At 40.2% G+C, this 26,807-nt stretch overlaps 1 protein-coding gene across 5 annotated transcripts in view; it reads left to right on the plus strand.

Moving 5' to 3' along the window:
- Window positions 1-388: 388 nt before the first annotated feature.
- The window catches only part of gpc3 (glypican 3), a 240,426-nt gene continuing 214,007 nt past the window's right edge, over window positions 389-26,807 (plus strand). For all 5 annotated transcript variants that reach the window (XM_088344465.1, XM_088344462.1, XM_088344466.1 and 2 more), the window contains exons 1-2: window positions 389-724; window positions 17,210-17,371. In XM_088344465.1, coding sequence (XP_088200591.1) covers window positions 568-724; window positions 17,210-17,371 — 319 coding nt within the window. In that variant the 5' untranslated portion in view covers window positions 389-567. The remainder of the gene's footprint in view (window positions 725-17,209; window positions 17,372-26,807) is intronic.

Here is a 26,807-nt window from a genome sequence, read left to right on the forward strand (position 1 = left end):
GAATTTAACTCATTATATTTGTCAAGAGGAATCACTGAGTAAAATATCTATATCAAGGTTTAACTGCATTTAAACAAATACTAAAACTAGCTATTGGGATTACAGTAGTTGGTTGTATCACGTGAAACAACGACGAGTAATTTCAACGCATTAATGCAACTTCAGTTTTCTCAATGCTTTGCATCTAAAATTAAAAAAGAGGCGCAAACGTGCATGGAACGTTTTTGAAGTTGAATAAAATCATCCTGAAAATGGGAACATTGCAGTACAGAGAGACTTGAAACTTCCCAAATTCGCTTTTACCGACGAGAGGAGCCCTACTTGCTCGCAGGTCTGTCCATGTGCACGCGCTTGCAGGGCACGCGCACGTGCCTTCGCATGGCTGGTGCAGTGTTCAGCAGAGAATCACAACTTGCACGCGTGGATGCTGCAGGATCACGACCCGAACAAGGATGCTGACCCGCCACATGGCAGTCTTCTAACACCGGATCCTCGAACTTTTGATGCTTTCCTTTTATTTTAAATACTTTCATTTGGCGACACCTTGGTGAAGTTTCGCTTGCAAGCATGCTATGTTCAATCGCCAGCTGCGCTTTTCTTTTGTGCGCCTTATCCTGGATGTTCTCCGGGATTGTAGGACAGACACCCAACTGCCAGGAGGTTCGTGCTGTATTTCAGACCATGCACCCGGGATCCAAGTGGGTCCCCGAAACTGCAGTGTCAGGTAACGACTTGGAAGTGTGCATTGACTTACAAACGGGATGTACATAAACGCGCCACTGTTTCACAGCAATGGACCAGTGAGCGTTTGTTTGTGTAAAGTTGTGTAATACGTACTTGTCAAACTCAGCCAATTGCTTATTGATGATTGCAATCAGGAGCGATTTAAGGTACAGAACTTTGGAGGTGCTGAGCACCCAGAGTCTCTTGCTGGTAGTTATTATTAATATTACGGTATATATTTTTCATTTCGCCTAAAAGGATTTAGGATCAGTGAATACTGTTCAGGGGCCCCACTTCCCATTTATGAACATCACATTCCACTTTGTGTTTAGTAAAAACACTATTATTATGCCATGCCCAGTTTTTACTCATTTATTTCTATTTGACATACAAAAGAAGAAGCATGAAACATATTAGATTATATTTAACACTTTACATAGTTGTATTTCTTTAGTATAACATGCTCTCACCTCCACAGACTCTGCCTAAATGCCACAAGCGACACTAGCCGAGCGAAAGGGAGCGGTGCTAGGAACCAAATGGACTGAAGTGCATTGTTCAAATTTTCGTTTTTCTCCAACATTTTATTCATCTTTTGTTTTTCATCACATTTAAGCACCCGTCCTTTATTAAGGAAAATAGACTTTTAAAAATTCTGTAATTTTAATGCTTGGGTTCAATTTGGGGTACTTGAGCATCCTCAAAAATGAGCTAGTTATGCCCATGAATGCAATTCTCCTCCTTACTAAGCAACAATAAACCTTACAAACAGAACTCTGCAACAACTTCTTCACAGCAAGACATTCTATGTAGAAAACCCCCAAAGATCATTTGTGTAAACAACACAACCAATTCTTAGTTCTTTCGCCGTTTGCAGTAAATTCAATGTTGTTTATTTTACATAGCAGTGTATTAAAAAAATCTCGTACACAATTTTTTATATGTACTACTAATTTTAAACAATCAAAACATTCATAAAATAAAAGGAAGGCTTATAAGTTGACTGGTATGATTAATACTCGAAGATGAACTAAACACAGACACTATTGGGGACATTTTACACCTATAGACTTTCTTTCTTTGCTGGTTAGGTCCTTTAAGACATGGGTTGTCAACCCAAATTGTTAAAAGAGCCATATTGGAGCCCCCAAAACAAACATTTGTTTGGAGCTGCAAAAATTAAAAAACTCAATATAAGCCTTACAAGGAAGGCAACATATACCGTGTATAGATATATATATATATATTCATTCATTTATTAAAAAACAAAATTTCTTGGCTAACCATTTTCAGACTAGGAACTGGTAAAGCAAGATATTGCTTTTTCGGGGGAAACGGAAAGTATTCAGCTAATCAGCTTTGTCAGTGTAGTGTCCTCTTGTTAAACTCTAATGATTCCCTTCTCCTTATGGTCTTTTCCAATCCATCGTCTCTCAGCCCCCCAAAAGTTATGCAGCATATCCAAAAATTGTTTCAAGTTAAATAGCAGAGAAGGAGCGTGACATTCATTCAAACTTTAAAATTTTTCGGGCATGCTCTCTGTACATTTAATATTCAATCCCTCAACTGGCTACATGCATCTTCGGCAATATTTTCTCCCCCATCTATCCACTTTTAATCAAACCCCTACCACCTGAGCCAACAGATATCTGACAGCCACTAGAGGAAAAATCCGGCACATCCATAGAAATATTTAGCCCCCACAAATCTCAAAGTCCGTCTGTTCTCGACTAAAGAGATGTTCAAGCAAGTAACTTCATAATCTAGTCAGTCGAAGGACAGTTCCTGCTGTAAATGTGTGGTATTGGAATACTCATCGCAAATACACGGTGTAAAGAAAATATCCTTTTTGCTTCTCTCGGGCAGTCTTACAGAACATCTTCAACACCTTTTGATATTGCTCTGAGGAAATATTTAACAGTTGCTACAGGACACAAATACTAAAATCCAATTCAAATGTTTATTTTTTAATAACACTGTCTGAGAAATGTTAAAATAGCCCTATATTCTCCTGAGGACTTCTCTATTGTTCTTTTTAAGCAGTTAATTTATAAGGATGCGATGCATTGCCTATGGTACCCCCAATAAACAGTGACTAGTATTAGTTATTTGAAGTGATGGGTTAGGAGGAGGGAAAATAGGGAGTTAAGGATTAGCATAAATTCTTAAACAATTTGATTTAAGGTGAAGGGAGGGAATATAGATACAATAAGAACTGTATATGTCCCACTATTTGGTCACTTGTGTTTTTGCCATTACCGGTACTTAAGAAACTAAATTGAATTGAGTCATGGGATGTCAGAACCCGAACAGACGGAGGACCCAGACGCGTAACATTTTCACACAAGCTTAATTTTACGGGAATGGGTCAGTCATGCGCATGAACACAAACGCCAGTGATACAGCGGTCGCTGGGCGGAAGAAGTGAGACAGAGAAGTCAGAGGCAGACAAGATCGAAACCGGACAGGACGGATGGGATCGATACAGGACACACAAGTAGATACCGGACAGGACGGAACAGGGAATTGATACACGAGCAAGATACCGGACAGGACGGGACGATAACGGGGCAAGATACTGGACGGGACAGACAGGACTGATACCAGATACTGGAGCAAGATACCAGACAGGACGAGTCAAACGGGATCGATACCGGATACTGGAGACCGGAGCAAGATAACAGACAGGACGAGACAGGCGGGATCAATACCGGATACTGGAGCAAGATACCGGACAGGACGAGACAGGCTGGATCGATACTGGAGACTGGAGCAAAATACCAGACAGGACGAGACAGGCGGGATCGATACCGGATACTGGAGACTGGAGCAAGATACCGGACAGGACGAGACAAACGGGATTGATACTGGATACTGGAGACTGGAGCAAGATATCGGACTGGACGAGACAGGCGGGATCGATACCGGATACTGGATACACAAGCATGATTCCTGACAGAGTCAAAATACATGCCTTGCAAGTGCAGAGGTTCGTTGACGGACTGACAAGGAGTGAATGAGAGCACTGAGTTTGAATAGGAAGGAAGCCAATCAGGCAACGAGCAGCACCTGGCACTGAGTGGGCGGGCCCAAGTGAGGGCAATGGGCAACCGTGACATGGGTTTGTTTCACTGTTATTCTGTATCATTAGTTAAACACAATGCATATCCCAGTTAATTTGAATTGTTTTACCCAAACCCTTTAGCCATACAAAAATATGTAAGGTCACTCGATCAGAAAAAGAACATGTATATGTGAAGTCATGCTTGATAATTTGAAAGTATGATGATGATATGATGCTGGAGGGTTTAAATGTCTTCTCACACAACAACAAATAATAAATGTGATGCCATTCTTATGTTTTCTAAGCCGGAGGTCAATAACGATTTCTAAGGTAAAATTATCCAATTAATGAGTAGGCAAACTATGGAGCAGGGTCCTCATGTGGTCCGTCATGTATTTTAACCCGGCTATGTATATTATTGGTTAAATAAAGTACTACCGTGGCACTTTTTTACCTGCAGCCTCCATCTTTTGGATTGCGTCATCATTACAGCCGCTGTCAGCTTGTTTATGGTACACATGCAGGTTTGTGCATTTCTTAGGCGCTTAAATTAACTCTTGTTTTTCCTTCTTTGTTAGGGTATGGGTTGTCGTTTGGACTTTATTTAAAGAACGCCTCTTTTTACTTTCACCATTTCATGCTACACTGACAAAGAAAAACCCAAAAAACATAGGGACGAGAATGACGTCACTCTCCAGCAACCGTTCCTCTTCTGCTCTGAACAGCTTTGCTAGATAATAGTAGATGGGTTCCTTGGGAAAAAAGCATAAGGAATCTTTGAATTCATGTGGGCATTTTTAACAAATATTTAAAATAGAGAATATTTAACATTCAACTTTTAAGAACACATCAAGCAATGCACCCCACGTTTAACCTAATGGGGTTGTTTCTGCTAAGCAAGGACAATATTGCGAGATGTGGAGTTCAGGTTTGAATTACATTTTGGTTACAATTAGGGCCAACAGCTAGGAAACACAATGTGTCAATTGATCTCCCCAGAATGACATAAGTACAAGGAAGTGTGTCTATGGTTGTGTGTATATATGTGTATTTGAACTGTTAACCTTTTCAAGATATTTACAATCATTGTGGAGACAAGAAGTCCTTATTAGAACATGTTCGTCTTCATGTGTCGAGCTCTCATTTTTCAAGTTAAGACTTGGCTCTAAAGTGTACGTTTGCGTTCGACTTTGGTTGGAGTTAGGCTTAGGATAAAAGGCAATCGGTTAGAGCAGGGGTAGGCAACTTTTTGAGTCCTGTGGGTTTAAAAAAAAATCAGCTGAGGTTGCGGGCTATTAGGAAAAAAAAGACAGATTCTAATTCATTTTTTTGTATCTGCTCACATAGTTTCTAGTACGATACCTTGGCAAAACAGGACGGAATGAAGATGTTTTAGTCTTATACAATGACATACGTTTACATTTTTTATTTAATCTTATATTTGTTTTTGAATAGACCTTTACACCAAAATGATTTTGCAACATTCAAAAATAAAGTAGTGATATAAGTTTCCTTTTTCAAGCACTAAATTTGCATTGATCATCTCATTACAGAATAGGGTTAACTCAGATGTTTTTTTTTTTTGTATCGAATTTGATTAATCTTTGAACAAATGATAAAACATACCATTTACAGAAAAATGTTGCCAGATTTCTGCACATAGGCCTTGATTGCAGTCCACTGGATGGGTACAAGTGTGCCATAACATTTGAAGTTGTAGTGCTTTTCTATATACCAACTCTTTCTTTAAATCATGTCTGTTTGGTGGGATGGATTAAAAATATACCCAACCCTAAGTCAGGGCCTTTAAAATGCATTATTTTAATGTCTTATGTAGGATAAAAAAATAAAGCTGTGTGAGTGTGAATTTTGCGTGTGTGAAGAGTTCACAATGTAGCCAAAATCAACAATGTCTATTTATTTTGTATGAGATGTTGCGAACGCCAACGGCATAGATGGTAGTTTACGGCAGGGAGGTAGGCTTCACTACCCAATTTGTGGCTTATGCTGTCAAAATATCTTTTTCGATCACGGAATTTTCTATCCATTTATTTTTTTCAAATGAGCTACCGGCCTTTATCTAGAAAAGCAGTGCTTACGCATTTCTTAGCCGCTCTGCAACTATCATGGGAATGCTTGCCAGTACACCACCAAACTATGATCTACAGTTAGATACTGTCGCTAGCGGCTAAACACAGAACAGTCTTGATGCACATCCAGTGATCAACTGATTGCACTAGATACGTTGACATTTGTACATTGTCGTTCAATTAAGACATTACACGCTATCCATGAAAAAAACTTTTATGTTGGACAGTTGAGTTGAATGAACATTGCTCACTTTAAGCTTGTCACGTAAGATGATGTGATTCCTTTCTTTTCCCAGCAAACATGCTCTACTGGAACTTGATAAGAAAGCTTCCCAAGAGCCTCTTGTGATCACTTGAAACTGTGATAAATACTCCCCATCTGTTGTGCAACAACAGTGGAGTGCATTTATTTTGTTTTCAAACAACCTTTTTTAGCATTAGGCATGTCTCTTGTAAAGCAGGAAATAAAAGCCTAGTGTGTATTATAATCCGTTCCCTTCTGGAGTAAAATACCTAATTAACAGATTTAAATATTAATTGGATAACAAATGCTATCAAGCAACAAGCAGCTATTATTTAAGATAATTGTAAATCTGAAATTGTAATGCATGGCATCTTTCAAAGGTTGGCACGTTTGGCCGTGATCTTTGACATATGGATGCTGAAACGATGCTTTTAGCACAGATGGAACCACTACTTACTATGTTCCATGGCTGTTTTGCATGTGAACATTATTAAGCCCTGTGATTCAGGCACCCATTGCTTGTCATATTTACTTTGCTAGTCTCATTGGCTTTTAATAGCATTGTTTGACTCGCTACCTCCCAAGCTAGTCATTTTACCCACTTGGCTGCGGGCTGTGACGCATCACTAGTCGCTAATGTAATTGTAAGCTGCTCCATTAATAAAGCTTGCAGAGTGGCGGTCACACATGACTTACAGTTGTGGTCATGCAAGCGAACATAGTTAATTCCTGTGATTCAGAGACCCACTGCCTGACAGTTTCTGGTTTGATCTTTTACTAGCCTTTTAATCGTGTCTTCTGCTGGCCACTAAAGCCAGCCACTCGACTCCGCCATACTCCACGTCCAACCACTCCTGTCCACTCCTTCGCGCAATGTTATTCTTGTCGCTTGTTGGGTAATCACACCAGCTTTCATTTTTTTCACTCGTCAAAATGCATCAGATAAGTTTATAGTTCAGTAGACACGCAAAAAAATGAGTGAAGACATCAATGAAACTTTTATAACTTGCGAGCATAACAGGAAAAGACAGTGCTAAAATGCTCTCACGATGCAAAATTTCAAATCTGTTCTAAAGGTCCTCCTCTTAGCCCTTCCTTTTTATTAAATCTCCTAGGTTACAAAAAGCAGATCAGCCCGAATAGGTGTGGTTATCAAAGAACAGCTACTGTACATTATTGGACAATAGTGACAATGACGTAAACAATGTATAATAGTCAATATTACGAACAACAAAGAGAAATAATAGTTAAAATCACGAACTGGCATCCTATGCAATCTCATAGATGTCCAATTTTAAAACTACATGGTCCTGTATGGAGGACATATTACACACTGTCACTTTTAAGTCATTTTGTGTATCTATCCAGTAACAATCGATCGTGTGCTAGTTGGTGTTTTTCTTAATGTGCGAATAATGTGTTGAGGCAAGGATTAGGTTTCATTGAACACTAATATTTTTTGGCTCTAATGATGGATACTTTTGTTGATCAGTGAAGGCCCCAAACCCAATCAGGTCTATTACTCATCTGGCACTTGAATTGGCCAAATGGCACAACAATTCCATCACAAAAGTTTCCCTGGCTCTCAAGGTGAATGCTTTTGTTGAGCACTGAAGGCTGAATGATTGTATACAGCACTTTGTGTGGCCATTTATTGCCTGAAACATGTTTTACAATCAAAGTTTATTTTATTTTGTTTAATCATTTTAGGCGCGGCTGATTTAAAAGCCTGATGGGCCACATGTGGCCCACAGACTGAAGTTTGTCCACCCTTTTTTTCCACACCTGGTTTAGATCATGCTCCCTTAAGGTAGATTTTTGAAGCACTTAAAATAATTACTAATTTTATCTAATACCTTATAAATAGTTTGGATAGTTGATTGATTTCAGAATTCTATATGGCTTGCCATTTCTTTGACCATTAATAATATGATGTTGCTATAACTGTTTATATCCTTTAATATATAGAATATATGAATTCCATCCCTATTCCCTAATGTGTCATCCTCCAATTTGGATATATATATAACAGTGGAACCAGTGCACTGTTCTACAGACTAAATTTGTTAGTCATGTAAGGAGTATGCAAGCAGAATGGAGTTCATGTGGCTGTTGAAGGGGTCTCGTGTTAAACGGCTGCACTGCGTGTTGAAATATACGCCCCCCTCTCCTCAGACCCCAACACTTTCACTATCGATTGAAAGGACATAATAATTGAAAGGCATCACCTTGAGCTGAGCCTGCATTAAAATGTTTTGAGCATAAATTGTTCCGGGACCACGTCATCTGAATTCTGTCCGTCTGTCTCAGAGGTAAGATTGGGCCTAAAAAACACAGCTGACCCGGCCCAGGCCTGTGGCTATTGAAGCCTGAGTAACCCCGAACCAGACCAATTAACCCGATTTGCAGAAACAAGCCCGAAGCAGACCCAAAATGTCATATTTTATGTGTTAGGACTCGGGAGGAGAGGTGATTCATGATAAAAAATAAAGCCTGTCTTTTGTAACGAAATCTAAGTTGAACAAGATTGCATAACATTCACATCCTCTAATTTTTTGTGTCTACAGAGGTTACAGTAACCGAAAATCTTCCATCATTGATGGATTTTTTTGAGAGCTGAAAGGAATATTTGAAGGCCTTCTGTCATTTTGATGGATGGAAAATTGGGCCATAAACCACAGCAGCAGTACGTCCTTAAGAATCTAGTGCGGCATTTTAAGAGAAAGAGGCAGAGAAACAAAGAACATTGATGGGAGCCAAAGCATCTAATGCAGGCATGTCAAACTAAGTTTGGTCTTGGGGCCGGATCCCGACTTTCTGTTGTCAGGTTGGTCTTGTAAGTAAAAAAATGTCTAGGCAAATATTCAGCTTTATAAATTGCCATTCAAAGTGCTGATAGTTCAGTCTACATTTGTAGCCTACCCTACAAATTAAACAAATGATAAGGGATTATAATCTAATAACAACCCATTTAATCACACATAATGTAAAACAATTGTCATGTTTGGCATTTAATGTGTTAACAATTTGTTTATTTTAACGGTTTAGTAAATCAGTGTCTGAAACTCATGACAAAAAGTTACCGGACACAGGGACAGACAACTCTGAAAAGTTGCCTGCCCAGCCATAAAGTTGCCTGCCCCATTTTCCACAACTTGCAACGCTATAAGACTAATCGCAAAAAAAACATTGTTGAAAAAAAGTATTAAGGATTGATAATCAGAATATATAACAAAACAACACTTTAAAATTTAGTTTATTGTAAATCTACTTATAACATTCATGCATGTATATGACATCGCCGTTTTCCATCTGCCATCATCATGTACCTGTATTTACTATCTTCATTCATGCAATGTTTGCCTTGTGTCGTCCGCTACAAGCCACGTGAACTCCGCTTTCCACGATGCTTTTAATGTACGTTTACGTTTTGTAGCGTCAATTTTGTCAGCTTCTTTTGAATATTTCTTCTGGAGCTGAGGTTTTGACCTGATTCCTAACCACTTATCCATTTTTCTTGTGTTTTCTGTGCGTCTACTTTGCAAAATGATATGCAAATGCACGACCTTATAACGCTCGGGAAAGTCTGGAAGCACAAAATTATTCATTGCAGGCTTCGGATTGGCTCCCGAGTATGCAAATTGTCAAACGAACTGAAATTCCGAAATTTCCAAACCTAACAAAGATTTCGAAATCAGAATAAAGCAAACGTTTGATTTGAAAAAAAAATTGGGGGTGTTTTTTCTTTCTTGAAAAAGTTGTCAGCTATCCAGGCAGAGATGTTTTGTAAGTTGTATGCCCGACGTAAAAGATGCACGCCTTGGGTGTCCGGGCAGACATTATTTTAGACACTGAGTAAATGCAGTTTTAAATCTGAACCAACTCACCACAAACATCACAGGCATAAACTAACTCATGTGGAAGCTATGAATAAAAATATGCTTGCCTAAATTGTCATATTGTTTTGAAATAAATGAAAAAGAAATACAAAATAAGACATTTAGCACTGATTGGGCAATGACGTCAGATCAAACTACTAGGCTGGGCTTACTGAAACTGAGAAAATATGTGCGGTGCACAATACTGTCTTTAACATGAAACCAGATGCCCTTTTAGACATTTACTGCCCTCTTGCGGCGGGAAAGAGCATTTGGTTTGTATTAAAAAAACATAGCTTTTGATATAAACGAGCTCAGAAAATTACGGTGGGTCAAATGAAATCGTTCAACAGGCTGGATCAGCCTGCGGGCTGTAATTTGGACATGCCTGATCTAATCTATGGTCAGCAAGAGCCAAAACCAAAGCCACGCATCGTTTTAGTATACGCTCATAAAAAATGAATTTATTTTTAAAAAAGTCAATGATTAAGAAGCTTGTTTTGGACTCTGGCTTGGGCCTAAGATCTTACCTCTGGTCTGCCTGTCAGTCTGTTTGTGTCTACTTGCCTGTCAAAAAGTGACTTCTAATTTCATTGTGACAGACTTATCAAGTCAAGCACATTAATCATCCACCCCATTTTGTCAGATTTGGAAGTTTGATTTCAGAAAACTCTTGCCCCCAAAACACTAACCATGGTGATGCTGACAGTTTAATAATTTTCCTTTGCAGCCTGAAATTAACTTGATCTTATCAACAGGAGGCTATTATGTGTATTGCTTCAAGTTCCAGTGTGCGAACAAAAGGTGTGTGACAATTTCATAGCTTTGATCACATTGCGCTCTTCCAGCAGGAAGTGGAGTCGTCGGGTTCAGGAAGTGCGGCACAGTCTTTGGCAGTTTTGCCCGCTGCTGCTCGTTAATCAGTTTGATTGACACTCCGGGCATCTCAGTAAATTGTCATTCCCTGTCTTCGGTTTGAAGACTGTAGTCTGTTTCTCGAGCTCAGTAGCTTGAGGACCAATAAAGAATATTTTTATTATAAAGCAAAGCAATACTTTAGGTCCCTACTGAGCAGTTATGTTGCTATTTTCAAAAATGTGTGTATGAAGAAGGACTGCAACTGTCGACTAGTCACTGATTAGCTCACCACTCAACCCTGTGCTGCCAAAAACTTTGTGACTTGTTCTCAAACAATGCTCTGAACTTTGACAAAGGTATTATAACCCAGAGTGACTCCATCAAAAATATAGGTTTCATATTTGACCCTAATCTTTCGTTTCAGATACACGTCAAGAATATTACTATAAAAGTGTTTCCCTTTTTGACACTGTAGCATCGCTTACAAGGCAACAGACTATCGCAGATAGTTCGACGCACTCTGCTCATGACTTAATGGTCTTCTTTACTAAGAAGATTCAATGCATACAGGAAGAAATTGCTAAAGACATTATTAAGACCACACATATTAAAGGGCTGAAATCTACAGATGCACGACAGGGTGGCTGTCCTGGGAAATTGTCCGGTTTTAGTGAACTGTCACTTGATGATCTCAAACAGGTGGTGAATGCGGCCAAACCGACAACTTGCCAGTTCGACCCGCTCCCAGGTTCACTTATTAAAAGTCTTTTTGGCATCCTTGGGCCTTCAGTTCTAAATATTATAAACATATCACTCTCCTCAGGTGTAGTTCCAGCAGCTTTTAAGTCCGCCGTTATTAAACCCACACTGAAACGACCCAATCTTGATCCAGAAATCTTAAGTAATTATAGACCTGTGTCAAACCTACCTTTTCTCTCTGAAGTACTTGAAAAAGTAGTGGCACAGCAGCTGAATGTTTTCATATCCAAGAATAACCTTTTTGAATCCATGCAATCAGGATTCAGGGCTAACCACTCTACTGAGACAGCTCTGATCAAGGTAACAAATGATCTCCTACTGGCAATGGATTCTGGCGCTTCATCACTTTTGCTGCTGCTGGATCTTAGTCCTGCTTTTGACACAGTGCACCACAATTTCCTACTAGAACGGTTGGAAAAATGGATTGGTCTCTCAGGAACCGTGTGAATTTCCCTTAGGGGATGAATAAAGTATCTATCTATCTATCTCTATCTATCTCTCGTGGTTCAGATCCTACCTCTCAGATAGGACACAATGTGTTAAATATGGTGAAATGACATCTGAGCCCTTTAATGTTACCTGCGGTGTTCCGCAGGGTTCAGTGCTTGGCCCCCTTCTTTTCAGCATTTACATGCTTCCATTAGGTGGTATTATTCGCAAGTACAATATCAGCTTCCACTGCTACGCAGACGACACTCAACTATATCTTCCGTTGGAGGAATCTCCCACACTAAACTGTGGAAATTTGGAGGCCTGCCTCATTGAGATAAAAGAGTGAATGTCACTCAATTTTTTGCGTCTTAACTCTGAAAAGACCGAAATGTTAGTCATTGGTCCATCTAAATGCCGTGACTTATTCTCAAAAACTGCTGTGAACATTGACAAATGTCACATCACACAGAGTGACTCAGTTAAAAATTTGTGTCATATTTGACCCTGATCTATCCTTTGAAATGCATGTAAAGAAAATTACTAGACCCGCTTTCTTCCATCTTCGTAACATTGCTAAAATCCGTTCAATACTGTCTCAGTCTGATGCGGAAATTATAATTCATGCATTTTTTACCTCCCGTCTCGATTACTGTAATGCACTACTCTCTGGTCTCCCGAAGTCTAGAATCAAGTCTCTTCAGCTGGTACAAAATGCCGCAGCGAGGCTTTTAACTAGGACAAAAAAGTACGATCACATAACACCGATTTTGGCTAACCTGCATTGGCTCCCAGTTAGCCATAGATGTGACTTCAAGGTTCTCTTAGTATTGTACAAAATCATACATGGACTTGCTCCCTCTTATCTTTCAGATCTGATTTGCCCCTATGTCCCGGTCCGAAGCCTACGATCTGAGAGTGCCGGTTTTCTGGTGATCCCAAGAGCAAAGAAGTGTTCTGCTGGTTTGAGAGCGTTCTCCATCCGGGCACCGGTGCTGTGGAATGCTCTTCCCCCTGAGATCCGATCTGCAACCTCAGTGGAAATGTTTAAATCTAAACTTAAAACTCACTTCTACTCTATAGCATATGAATAACCTACTCTTCTCGTCGGCTGAAAAATAGTCTGTGTAATAATCTGTGAAGCCCTTTGAGACTCTTCGTGATTTAGGGCTATACAAATAAAGATGACTTGACTTGACTTGACTTGTCTTTGACTGAGGTGGAAGAGGTTGGATACTCCACAGTGCATTGTTCCGAACCATTGTACCAACACCTGGACCTGATTCAGTGGGCCAAATGTGGCCGGCCACATCACTTTATGTGGCCTGCAAGACAATGCTTAGAGAAGCACAATAAAAAATGAGGGTCAAACATGGGTGTCTTTGCAGAACTTTAAAAAAATATTATTAAAAGTTTCAAAAAGCTCATTTATACCAGCTCGGTAGCCTAGATGGTAGGGCGCCTGCTCCAAGACTGGGAGGTCGCTGGTTCAAGCCTCGGCTGAGTCATACCTAAGACTTACAACATTGGTACTCATTGCTTCCCTGCTTGGCGCTCGGCATTAAGGGTTGGAATTGGGGCGTTTGGTCACCTAATGACTCCCAACACAGCAGTTGGGTCTAAAATGGCGGCGCCCTGTTTGGCTACGGCTGCATCGGCTCGCTACAGTTTAACTGTACGGGTCAGGTGTATCGACATTTCGTTCTGTGTGCATGGTTAAAAAGAATGACAATAAAAGTCAATTATATTCTATTCTATTCTTATTTATATAATATATGTGAAATCTAACATAAAAGTTCCCATATTACGGTAATTCCTTTCATTAAAAAATACCAATAAAAAGCAGACAGACTTTTAAACCTTTGAATAAATCATTTAAATTAGTGTTTGCCATTTTTTTTTTCACTTTTCCAGTCTACACGAGTTTTCCTTGACTTATGTAGATTGTAGTGGAAATGAATTCAATTGGTGTGTTCGTTTTTTTTTAATTTGTAATTTTATTTTCTCTTATCAATGCACAGTTGATAAACACTGGCTGGTTGGTTGGTTGGATCCCTTAAGCACTAGGGGAACTATTTCCTGTGGTGTGTCTTGGGCAAGTACAGCCTGGTGGAGCCCATCACTACAAGAGATTAAAGCTTAGTGAAGGCAAAATATTGAGGAAAAAATGTCAATAAGTGTTTTATAATCAAATCTTATATGCCTGAATCAAGCCTTCGTTCTGGTGATCCCAAGAGCCAAGAAGTGTTCCGCTGGTTCGAGAGCGTTTTCCATCCGGGCACCGGTGCTGTGGAATGCTCTTCCCCCCGAGATCCGATCTGCAACCTCAGTGGAAATGTTTAAATCCAAGCATAAAACACACTTCTACTCTATAGCATATGAATAACCTATACTTTTCGTGGACAATATCTCTGTATTATTTGTGATTGCAACATCCTTTGCTGTCTGGTCATCCTGAAAGGGGGATGCCACATGTGCGGTCCTTTCTTAAGGTTTCTTCGTTTTCCTCATGTTGAGGATTTTGAGTTTTTCCTTGCCCTCATGTTGGTTCCAGATCAGGGGATGGTGTAATAATAGTCTTTGTAATAACCTGTGAATCCCTTTGACACTCTTTGTGATTAAGGGCTATACAAATAAAAATGACTTGACTTGACTTGACTTTGAACCCCCCTAGCCTTCTAGATTTATGCAACTAATTTACTAGTCTGGCCCCCGTGAGAATTGTTTCTACCATGTGGACCCCGGGGTGAAATTTGTTTGACGGCCATGATCTAGAACCTGCTGCATCGATCAAGATTTTTAGACAGGAAGGTTGTCGTTGCTGTCAACTGGACTATTTGCATTATCTATCTCAGTTATTGCTTATGTTTTCATGTTGATGTTGACTGTGTATTGTCTGTTGGTGCCCTTGCAACCTCTATTACAGCCTGTTCATCCTGGAAGGGGCATTATTTCCCCTTCTCAAGGTTTCTTAATTTTCTTCATGCTGAGGTTTTTAGAGTATTGCCTTGACCTCATGTAGGTTTCAGAACAAGGGGTGTTGTTATGGTGGTTTGTGCAGCCCTTTGAGACTAGTTCCGATTAATAGCTATAAAAAGGTCGCATCAGACAACATTGATACTCCCCTCAACAACATTCTAAATGCTTCAGTTCTGCTTGAATTAATAGAGTAATAGAACATTCAGGTTGTCTAAACTCTCTCTCCTCCCTCTGGTATCAGTCTTTTCAATTTAAACCAGTCCTATACTGTGCTGAGAAACATTCTTAGTTTTCCTTTTTGAAAAAAATCTTGCGAACCCAATTAGTTCTTATCGAAGCGTAAACATCCTTGGGCCTGACTTGGCAAGTGCACATTTCATCCACACCAATTTTATCAGCCGTGGTGTTATCTAACAACATGCTGTGTTTGTTTGTGTGCAAGATGCAATGCTCCTGGCATCTCACTTGGTGCGGCGATGAAAAAAAAGAAAGACTTTTGATCTCACTGCAGCCTTGAGTGGCCTCAAAGTTTCTGTTGACCAAATTGATCTCTGTGGAAAAGAACACAGAGCGAGACTTAAAATGACTCATATTTTTAGTAGTTGTTTATTTTTCATAAAAACAAGTCTGGCCCTCCTATATAATTTGAAGTTTATCAAGGCAGTATCTGGGCTGATTACTGGCCTTATAAAATTACCGTATTTTCCGGATATGGCACAACTAAAAACCCCAAATTGGCCAGAAATGTAAAAGTGTGCCTTATAACACGGTGCGCCTTATACATCACAAAGTATGAAAGATAAGATTGAAAATGCAGAAATAATTTATATTTGGGCATTATTACACGAGGTTTAACTGCATATCAACATATTGGTGCATTGATTTATCAATAGAAAAATATCACTGACCAAAGTTGCTAAACACTATATGCTACGGGAATAGAACCCAGATCACAGTGATCGGAGTGCTGATACTTGACCACTAGACCAGGTGTCAGCGGGACACATTGGCTTGAAAGAATTTCCACAGGAGCTGAGAAGGAGGAAAAAAAACAGCTGATTAATGTATTTGATTTATATGCCGATAGAGAGTCTTAGGGAATACATGATGAAAGTAGATAACATAAGCCAATCCGTTTGTTCTCATTTACATTTACCTGCACAAGTAGTTTCATTGTCTATTTGTTTATAAAGGTATTATCTGATCTAAATGGTTTTGAAACACACAAAATGTACAAATATTTTAATTTACAAACAAAAACTATGAGTAAGAGTTAAGCAAAGAAATACCTCCCTTTTTAAGCAGTAATTTGATCATTTGTATTGAAAAACTTAAAGCAATAGGGCTACTTCAGAAATGTTTTATTGCATGCCTTGGCGACATTCAGTGGACATATTAAAAAATGCAGATCATTGTCTGACTAGAAGCGGCTCATTTTTTTTCTTACGCTTTCCTCAGCATCGTCTCACGGGCCTGGTACGTTAGTTTGGTGACCGCTGCACTAGACCACCATTGGATACCGATGACCTACGAAAAGGCATTCGATTTTTTTCTCATGATCACACTATTTTTCCGGTGCCAGAAATGAATGCCAGAGAATGGAGAAAACAAAATATTGTCCTAATAGATTTTAAAGAACCCAAAGTCTGATTCATCATCAAATACACCAAAGAGTTGTGTCCCTTTGTCATACTTGTTTTGAGTTTATTTATATATTTCAGGGCGACTTTCGATTTTCTCCATTGTCTAACATTTGTTTCTGGCCCTGTGAGTAAAAATAGTACAATAATGAGATAGGACCTAATGCCTTTTACATGTCTGCTGTAACACCAGTGGTCCAGTGGATATGTTTCGGCACATGAATCCTCATGGGTTCGATTCCGGTTGCATCCATTGTTTGGAAATTTTGAGTAGCGACAATTTTTCAAACAATTAATCATTGCACCAATGCATAGCGTATGTGTGTAAAATGTGCCACGGTTATACACAAAGAAATCAAGCTGCTCTTATTGTTTTAATTTAATGCGCCTTATAGTCCAGTGCACCTTATGTATGACAATATATGACAAAAGACAATTTTTTCGGGGTCTGCCTTATATATTCACTCTGCCTTATAGTGCATAAAATACGGTACCCATTGGGTCTTTCAGTTTATCAAGAAGCTGTCTTTGATTGTACCTACCAGGTGCTGACCTGCAAGTTTGCCAAACCAAGGGCCCCGCCTGCTGTTCCAAAAAGATGGAGGAGCGCTATCAGTTAGCTGCCCGCGGCAACATGGAGTCCGGTCTGCAAGCTGTCAGCGCTCAACTCAAACGAATCATCATCCAGAATGCTGCCATTTTTCAAGGTAAAGCATTCAAGTTTTCAGATTGGACTTCACAAGATGTTTACAATTCTGTTTTTTTCTACACGGTGGATTTAAAATGCAATACACAATATGCAGTGTTGGGCATGTTACTGAAAACTGTAATTAGTTACAGTTACCTTTTACATCTATTAATAAGTATCCCAGTTACCTTCTGGATTACTGACACAAAAAGTGGTACGTTACCCCGAAAGCAACCGTCTAGTTACAAAATTACAGTAAATACTTGCATAGGAGCTAACCACCTAAAAATAATATAAAATAGCCACACAATAAAATTAATTAAAGAAAATGTGTACACCAACCTGTCGAAGCAGTGAGGCCTTTATATTTATTGGCTTGTGCAATCCTGAGAGTTTGCAAATGAACACTTAGCCGAGACACTCTATATCCATTTTGTCTTTGGACTTCAAACAACTCGAAGATTTCCCTCCTGGGCACTGTCTAAGACATTTTCATTTTTCCTCCAGGCATGTTGTGATGCAAAAATGATTTTACAAATGACCGAAGTTCTGCTCATTTTTACCGTAAAATCTGTGCTTACGGTTTCCCATTGATTGAGTTGGTTGGTGGTAACAAGCCACGCCCCTTCTCTATGCACTGCCGACCATTTGCTAGAAGGCACACAACCGAATAGGTGCAAAATATAAGCTGTCCCCTGATTTGAGTATTTGATTTTATAGTTGTGTTTGTCAAATATATTAATAACACGTTACAGTACTCTACAAAGAAAAGTAATTGTGTTCTAGGAACACGTTCCTTTGTAATGCGTTAGTTCCAACGCAGACAATCTGGGATTCCACTGCCGCTTTTCGGCTCCTATTTGATCCCCCAAAAATAAATTGTGCAGTTTGTGGTTGTGCCTCTCACTTTGTAAAATGGTGTGTTATTTTTATTGACAATTATAAACTCAGCAGGATTTACGATAGCCAGTTAGTCATAAAATCCTGTCTGAGTAAAGCAAATTGCTCCTGAGTGTCTGAATTGTCTCGGCGGACTCTTTATGGAATTTTTAAAACTGCATTGGAGAGTTGGAGAGTTCTGGCATCAACAATTTGCCTTTTCAGTTGTTCTTTGCAATGTGCAAAACACTCGTACAAAAAGGGGCCCATGGAGCAAGCAGCATTGTGGTGTGCCTACTTCTCAACAGTTTTTCGAAAAGAAAATCTCTCATGAAAACTTTCCACTGTTCTCAAAAATCATTATTTTGTATAGCCCTTAATAACAAGGAGTCTCAAAAGGCTGCACAGACCAAAGACTATTGCAAACTGCAGACTATTGTTACACCGTCCCCTGATCTAAAACCTACATGAGGGCAAGGAAAAACTCCAAAACCTCAGCATGAGGAAAATGAAGGAACATCAAATAAACACCAATACAAACTTGCGACATTGGGCCCTTTTGTAAGCCTTTGCTGGAGACTACTGATAACAACCAGATCACTGCAATGGAAGTTACGCGAAAAACCCGGATGTAGTATTATTTTGCTATATTTTTTTACATAGAGCTCAACTAACACTAACTGAATATGTAAAACACTTCCTAATACAAAGCGGCGCCGCTGTGAGCGGCAGCTTTTCCAGCAGCTCCCTGTAATCTCGCACTTTTTGTGATTTATTGTTTTTATTGTCTGCTTCTACTTTCGGTGTTTTTTGTCCCGTTTGACAACTACACTTTGGATTACTTTCTATCCTATGGACATGGGTTTTAACAGACAAACATGCGTTTATTCGAGGAATCAACTCATTGCCCTGAAGAATTCTCGTGATGGCTCACGTTTAGCATCCCGGACGCTAACGTGTAGCCACCCGGAGCTACCAGGACCGGAGCTATCCGGAGCTAACTGGCTTCAGTGCCGTTAGACAGAGACACGAAAGCCTGCGGGAAGCGGAGAGGAGGTAGACTCGCTAACACGAGGTGGTGTATCCCTGGGGCACAAAGATTTCAATCTGCTGCAGGGAAGTCAAACTTTTGGACTAGCGTGTGAAGTCATCCACTCCGCTGTGGCTAAACTACAACAAAGCACCCCGAGGGCATCCTGTTAATCTGTTAATAAACAACAAGGGAGACTGCTGGAAGTGTGAATTTCCCTAAGGGGATGAAAAAAGTCTGTCTATCTGTCTGTCTGTCTGTCTGTCTGTCTGTCTGTCTGTCTGTCTGTCTGTCTGTCTGTCTGTCTGTCCGTCCGTCCGTCCGTCCGTCCGTCTATCTATCTAATGCACTTACTGTACATCAGTTTTTCGCCTTGTATTATATTTGAAGCACAATAAATTATGCATTGAAGAAAAACAGTTGCCCTAAGGGCAACGGACATACTATTGGATGTGGCCAATCCTTAAAGGGACAGTGTGTATTATTTCACCACTAGATGTCACTGTACAGACGCTGCCCTACTTACGAACAAGACGTTCTGGACGATCGTGGGTAAGTTGAATTTGTTCGTAAGTTGCTTCAGTGCTATATTTTGTATCGAATTTATGTTTAAGGTTTATATAAGGTTGGGGTGGCAGTAGCTCAGGAGGTAGAGCGATCGTTTTAGGATTAAGGGATCCCAGTTCAAATCCCGGCTTGTCCGTGTTACATGCCAAAGTGTCCTTGGGTAAGACACTGAACCCCCAATACCCCCAATAAGCAGGTTAGCGCCTTACACGGCCGCTATTGGGAAATGTGAAGCACAATGTAAAGCGCTTTGGGAAGTCATTGACTTGAAAAGCGCTATATACCTGTAAATGCAGATCCTTTCATATAAGTATGTTTAAGGCTTGTGCAAGTAACCTTTATTGTTTTGTACTAAAGAATAAACATTTCATAAAATAATATGCTCTATAAAGTTAAATAAAATTAAGTTTAACTTACTTTTGGAAGATGAAGATGAAGAGTTAGGCTACTTCCTCCTCCGTGGTAGAAAGTGGCTGAAAAAAGCGATCCAACCATTTTCTCAACCGCATCAAGCTTTTTATTCCTCTTTCATTTCAAAAGAAACGGCTCGCCTCTTCTTTACACTTTACAACAACCATATTGAATGGATGCACGAGATACTAAACAATACAAATTTCAAGTCGGTGGTCGTAAGTAGGGGAGTGTCTGTACTGTACAACCCAAAGTGATCAAACTGCAACATTTTTGAAAAATTATTTTTCCCAGCCTATTACGGTTTTTGTTTTTGGGTTACCTGGAGCAGCAAGATGACAGATAATTATGTCAGCCCACTTTAATGTGAGGCTCATGTTATGTTAAATAAATGCAAATAACTTGACAGACGAGTATTTAGAAGAAAAAAAATACATATTCATATTATAGTTTGTTTTGGATGGCGGGATAAGTATACCACATGTGGTAGATATATGGATCCAATAATCTGCAGCTCTTAATTCTTCTTATGTTTTTCACTAATCTACAGAATAATTACATGGTGATTTTCAATCATATCTGCCGCAAAGCGCTGCTTTAATAATGTTTTGCATATTCGTCCACCTTTTAATATAGCTCACATTGATAACCACCAAACACCCACACATTGACATGGCAATTAAAACCCAGGTTTTAATGGGGACTGTGGGGTTTGTTCCACTTGGTCGTCTACAGCTAACAACATTAGAGACTGCTGCACTTTCCTAGAAGGGGTTCAATACTAATTGCTTTAGCAAAGGGCTACAGAGATCTCCCCAAACATCCCCCCACTGAAATCCTTTTAACATCCTGGTCTTATCTGTCTTCCTTGCTTTTCATCCTCTTCCCTCCCAAATCCTGTCGTCCTCTCTCTCCGTTTCAGTCTCAGTCAATCTATCTGACTCACTCTCGTTTGCTCTCGTCGTGTGTTCGTGCTTTCAGTGTTGGGAATTGAGTGCATGTACTTTGCTGTTCTCTGTTTTATCCTCCAACTCTCACCCCGAGATCAAACGGCTTCCCCACTCCACTCGTCTATATCCCATCTCCAAGTACTACTGCTCTGCATCTCCTTTTCCTTTCTGATGCTCCTGCTTGGCTTGTTTTCGCCAAGTCTTGCCTTCTACAAAGGAGGCCGCAAAAGTTTTCTCATTCTGCAATTCAGTTGCAATACGGACAAAGGTTTAAACAAAGTATAAAAATAAAGATTCACTTATTTCATGGGTGCATTGCAAATGTAAATGTTTTATTTTATGTACGATTTGATAATAACAGTTTGATGATGGTCATTTTAAGCTTTTTTCTTCTTCTATAAAATGTGCTGTTCTAGTATTATTTTAAAAGTGCGGTATGCCATTTGAGGTTTCTTTAAAAAAACCTAAAAGTTAAAAATGTTCTCTCTCAAGTATGTGTTATCAATGCCCAACTGAGTTCAAAGAGCCCTTATGCTTTATTTTCCACTGTGCCCATCTGATTTTATCTTACCCATAGCAAATCGGTTTGGTTCATGCTCATCCCCACAGTTTTTGTGTGTGTTGAAAATGGTGAAATTAAGAAAAGGCCTGCCTCCAGTAAAGTCGCAACACCAACTCAAACCCCAAGACAGTTGAAAAAAAGTTTTTTAAAGCACATCTAAGAAATGCATGTACTTGCATGTGCATCATAATTGAGCTAACTGAGGCTGCAATGATGACACAGGTCAGGAGAGGGCGGCAATGAGTCACAAAGTTCAAAATTCCATTAGGCTCCTCTATTGGTACGTTGCGGATTTAAATATGTTGTAGTACAAATAATCTTGATAACTATTTTAGTTTTAAGATACTTTATTTAATTTTATGTGGCAGATAATGTTTTTTGATATCCATTTCATTTGGTTACATTCATTCATATTATTATATTCATATTTTCTTATTTGACCTTTTCTCTCATATTTTCTGATTTAACATTTTGTAGTTTAGAACTGCAAGCAATGAATAAAAAAAACACAAAAACTCAAAAAACAGTAATGTTATCTGTTAGCGGAAAAGTACTTTTTACTGAAATTTGCCTAAATGTGCTATATTTGTGTCTTTTAATTTAACTAGAGATTTTTTTTTACTGCATTCAGTTACTATACTAAACCTGTCTTGTAAAATAAGCCAAACCGTACTAAAGAATTATAAAATAACTAAAAGATAAAGAAAATAAAGTATTTCAGTAATATTTTTCTTATTTTTGTTTTGTTTTCGTAGTTAAATTGAAAAATATGGTATCGTGTTAAAGATGGAAAACACATTTTTTTAACATTTTAAATCCAAATTGTTATTATTTTAATCAAAATATAATCTTAAAGTGATGAAAATTATTTGCCTTCCGTCATTCCAAACTATTTTCCTTATTTTCCTTACTTGATTAAAAAAAAAAAACTTACCAAGGTTTAAAATGACATTTAAAACTGGTCATTAGAGAACTATGACAATGATCTGCCAATGGGTCAAGATTTTTCTTGCAATTTAACGTCCAAGATTTGCCAACGATCAGATGATTACTAAGAGCCCGGACTTTTTCACTGCAATTACGCCTTTGACTTTGCATTCTCCCTTTCGGTCGGAGCGTTAAAATTTGAAATTTTTAAAACAGTCGGCCTCTCATCGAAATCAATGGCAAGGTAAAGGGACTTTTTAGTATTGCATATGGCTGATACAAGTTGCCACATTTGCTCTTTTGCAATCTAATGAGCCCCGGCTGATATCGTGATAGAATACTGAGGAAATAGGGCGCAATGGAATAATTGCGGCATGTACTCTGATTTGTGATGGACTCAAATTCCATTTTGGTTCCCATTACTGAGATCATAACATCAGGCTCCCCTGGGTGCCATGATTGCCTCACTCTTAATGGACCGATACTTTCCATTTAGTTCAAAATGGGAATCTAAAACCTGTGATGGGTGTACTGCTCATCTCGAAATGTTGAAATCAGAAGCTAAACTTTCACATGCAGGTAATTTAATTTGATAAATAAATTATGGATATTTGGTTGAAGTGTAACTGTCTCAGCACGTCGTTGCCAAGTGGGCAGTTGAAATAACTTGATACATGATGGCTAGGCCGTTGTCTTGGACGGACTAAATATAAATGGTCTGCATTTTATCTAGCGCTTTTCTAGTGAATGAAGGCCTCCCAAAGCGCTTAACAATATACTTCACACTTTTTCTTTTTACACACTAACAATAGCAGCGTCAGCCATGCAACTACCTGCTATCGGGGGCATTAAGGATTCAGTGTCTTGCCCAAGGACACTTCGACATATAACACGGAGGAGCCAGGAATCAAACCTGCAACCTCTTGATCCCAAGACGGTTTACCTCCTGAGCCAATGCTAATATTTCAAATACAGGAATCCATCGATTATCTTCACCGCTTATCCTCAGTAGGGTTGCAGGGGTGCTGGATTGCTCTGCCCCTTGAGATTTGATCTGCAACCTCAGTGGTACTGTTTAAATCGAGGCTTAAAACACACTTCTTTTCTACTGTATAGCTTATGAATGACCTATATTTCATGTTGACAATAGCTGTGTACTATTTGTTATTGCAACATCTGTTGCAGCCTGGTCATCCTGGAAGGGGGATTACCTCATGTGCGGTCCCTTCTCAAGGTTTCTTCAGTTTCCTCATGTTGAGGTTTTTGAGTTTTTCCTTAGCCTTTTGTTGTCACGGAGCGGAGTGGAAGGGGGCTGTCACGAGGCGTGGTGGAGTGGAAGGGGTGACCGGACCGTAACGGAGGCAGGAGGCAGGAAGGGAGAACTCAATTGCGTAACGATCCAAAACTTTTATTCACCAAAATAAAAGTTGTCCAAAACTCTGGGACATGACAAAACAAACAGTTGTTTCTTCCAACTCAACTAAACAGGACAAGGCATAACAGACCGGGGAATGTGTAATGAGCCAGCACCCGCTAAACCCACAACCCAGCCTTAAGTAGCAGACCAGCAATCAACTGATCTGCTTCAGCTTGAGTTCCGGGGCGCGGCAGACTGGTCGCCATGGCGACCGTGACATTTGTAGGTTTAAGATCAGGGGATGGTGTAATAATAATGTGTGGTTTGTAATCATCTGTGTTCTGTGCAGCCCTTTGAAACGCCTTGTGATTAAGGGCTATACAAATAAACATGACTTGACAAGGAAGAATGTAAACGACCGAAATTCAAAGTGACCAAACCACCGCATTTTTCTTTTAAATAAATTTTCCCAGCATTTCTCAAGGTGTTTGGTTTTTGGGCATACCTGTAGCAGCAAGAAGGTGGACAATCAGCTCCCTGTAGGTAAGCCTTATTTCATGTAAAATAAATACACATTTTTTGTCCTATTAATATTATAAAAATGCACATTAGAATGATTATTCGTGTGGTTTTGCTTATTATTCAAAATAATCTTTTTTTTTTTCTTAAGGAACTTTTTTTTACCGCTGTGAGGCGGTAATTTATACACAATGCCCCTTTAACCATAACGTACACGCAACTATTAACTTATAATTTGTGTGAATTAACATCATAATTTAATAGACGTTCATGACTCAGTAGCCTAGATGGTAAGGCGCCCGCTTTGAGACTGGGAGGTTCGGGTTCGCGCCCCGGCCGAGTCATTCCTAAGACTTAAAAAGTGGTCGGCGGCGCCCTCTCTTGGCTGCGGCTGCATCGGGTCAGGTGCAATCGACATTTCGTTCTGTGTACATTGTTACACAGAATGACAATACAAGGAAATTATTATTATTATTATTATTATGACACTTGTGGCTAACAAAGAGGCCTATTTTGGCATCCATTTGCCCAGTGGTGTGCCGATACACAGTGGAATGCAGATGAGTCCTGGCCAGTTGAAGCGTCTCAACCCTATCCCAAAAATGTTAATGCAATGTATTGTGTGCACCTCTTTTTGAGTACAGGACAGTACTGTAGGGCTTATTTCCGCCTCTACCGGCGTGTGCCACTGTGAGAGGTCACCCAGCATCCACCCCAACGAAGAAATCTGTCTTCTTCTTCCTAGATAACTTGCTGTCACAATCACCCGGATCGGGAACACAGCCAGGACAGCTGATTGGCGCACCCTGTATATTTAAATCCCCAGCTTCCGGTAACACTTTGTTGGATTGGACTCATGCTACCTGTTGCCTTTAGCTCAGTAAGCCCGTACCTCTGACTCTTTGCCTGCTCCCTGTTCTCTTCTGATTGATCTCAGTTGCCGACCCGTTTCTGTAAATCTGCCCTGCCCGTCTGACTCCTGAACTCTTTTCCGAACACTACGATTACGCCTGTCCGCGACCATTCCCGCCAAGCCTTCACCCGCCTGTCAAGTTCCGTCAATCCGCCAACCAACTGATCGAAGAATCCCACCTTGTCATTTCCTTCCTTTCAATAAAACCAAGAAACGAGCGCAAGTGATCTCAGTCTTCCTTTCGTCCTGTCTGACAGAACAATCCAACCACATCATGAGATCAGCGCACGTTTCTCCGAAGGAAGAACCAAGCAACTCAGAGCCTACTTCCGCTCTACAACGACTACAATGGACCGAGAGCGCAGTACAAAAATCCGCAAGTGACGTCGCCACACTACTACGCCAAGTCCAACAGCAACAAGGTCTTTTGCAACAGCAACAACACCTCTTGCTACAAAACCAACACCAAGTAGCGAGTCTGTCAGAGCAACTGTCAAACTTACTGACGTCACCATATCCGCATTCTGTCAACCCGTCTCCGAGCACACAAACACTCCCGCCGAGTCTTCCATTGCCTACCTCGCATGTCTCCGAAGCAGCAGAACCCCATGTGGGTGCACCCGAAAAGTTTTGCGGCGACCCTACCCAAAGTCCGTGCCTTCCTCGTAAACTGTCGACTCATTTTTGATCTCCAACCCCGAAATTTTCGATCCGAGGGAACCAAGGTAGCGTTCGTCATTAACCACATGACTGGGAGAGCTCGGCTTTCGGGTACTGCTGAGTTTGAACGAGGATCGGTGGCATGTTCCTCGTTTGCACTATTCTCCCAGGAAATCCTGAAAGTATTCGATACTGGGTCTGCCTCGTCTGACGCATCCCGCTCCCTGCTTGACATTCGCCAAGAAAAACGTTCGGTCGCCGATTACTCAATTGACTTCAGAACACTCGCTAGCCAGAGTAATTGGAATGAGGAAGCGTTAGTGGACGCTTATCTCCACAGTTTGGCCGATTACTTGAAGGACGAATTGGTGTCCCATACTCCGCCTTCTACCCTCGACGAAGCCATTGCACTGACGGCGCGAATTGACCGTCGGGTCCAAGCACGGCGACAGGAGAGGGGAAGAACAATACGACTCCCGACAAATTCGCCCAAAGAGCCAAGTGGGTTCCAAACGCCCCGATCCCCGATGACAGTTACTCAAGAAGCCATGGAGATTAATCAGGCAGCGCTATCGGCCGAGGAGCGCCGGCGGCGGGTTTCTGAGGGACTTTGTCTTTATTGCGGCGGCAAGGGGCATCGAATCTCAACGTGTCCGTTAAAAGGCGGGGCTCGTCGGACA

This window comes from Urocampus carinirostris, chromosome 9 (genome assembly GCF_059441175.1).
Source record: "Urocampus carinirostris isolate Australia breed hairy pipefish chromosome 9, RoL_Ucar_1.0, whole genome shotgun sequence".
NCBI classification, from domain to species: Eukaryota; Metazoa; Chordata; class Actinopteri; order Syngnathiformes; family Syngnathidae; genus Urocampus; species Urocampus carinirostris.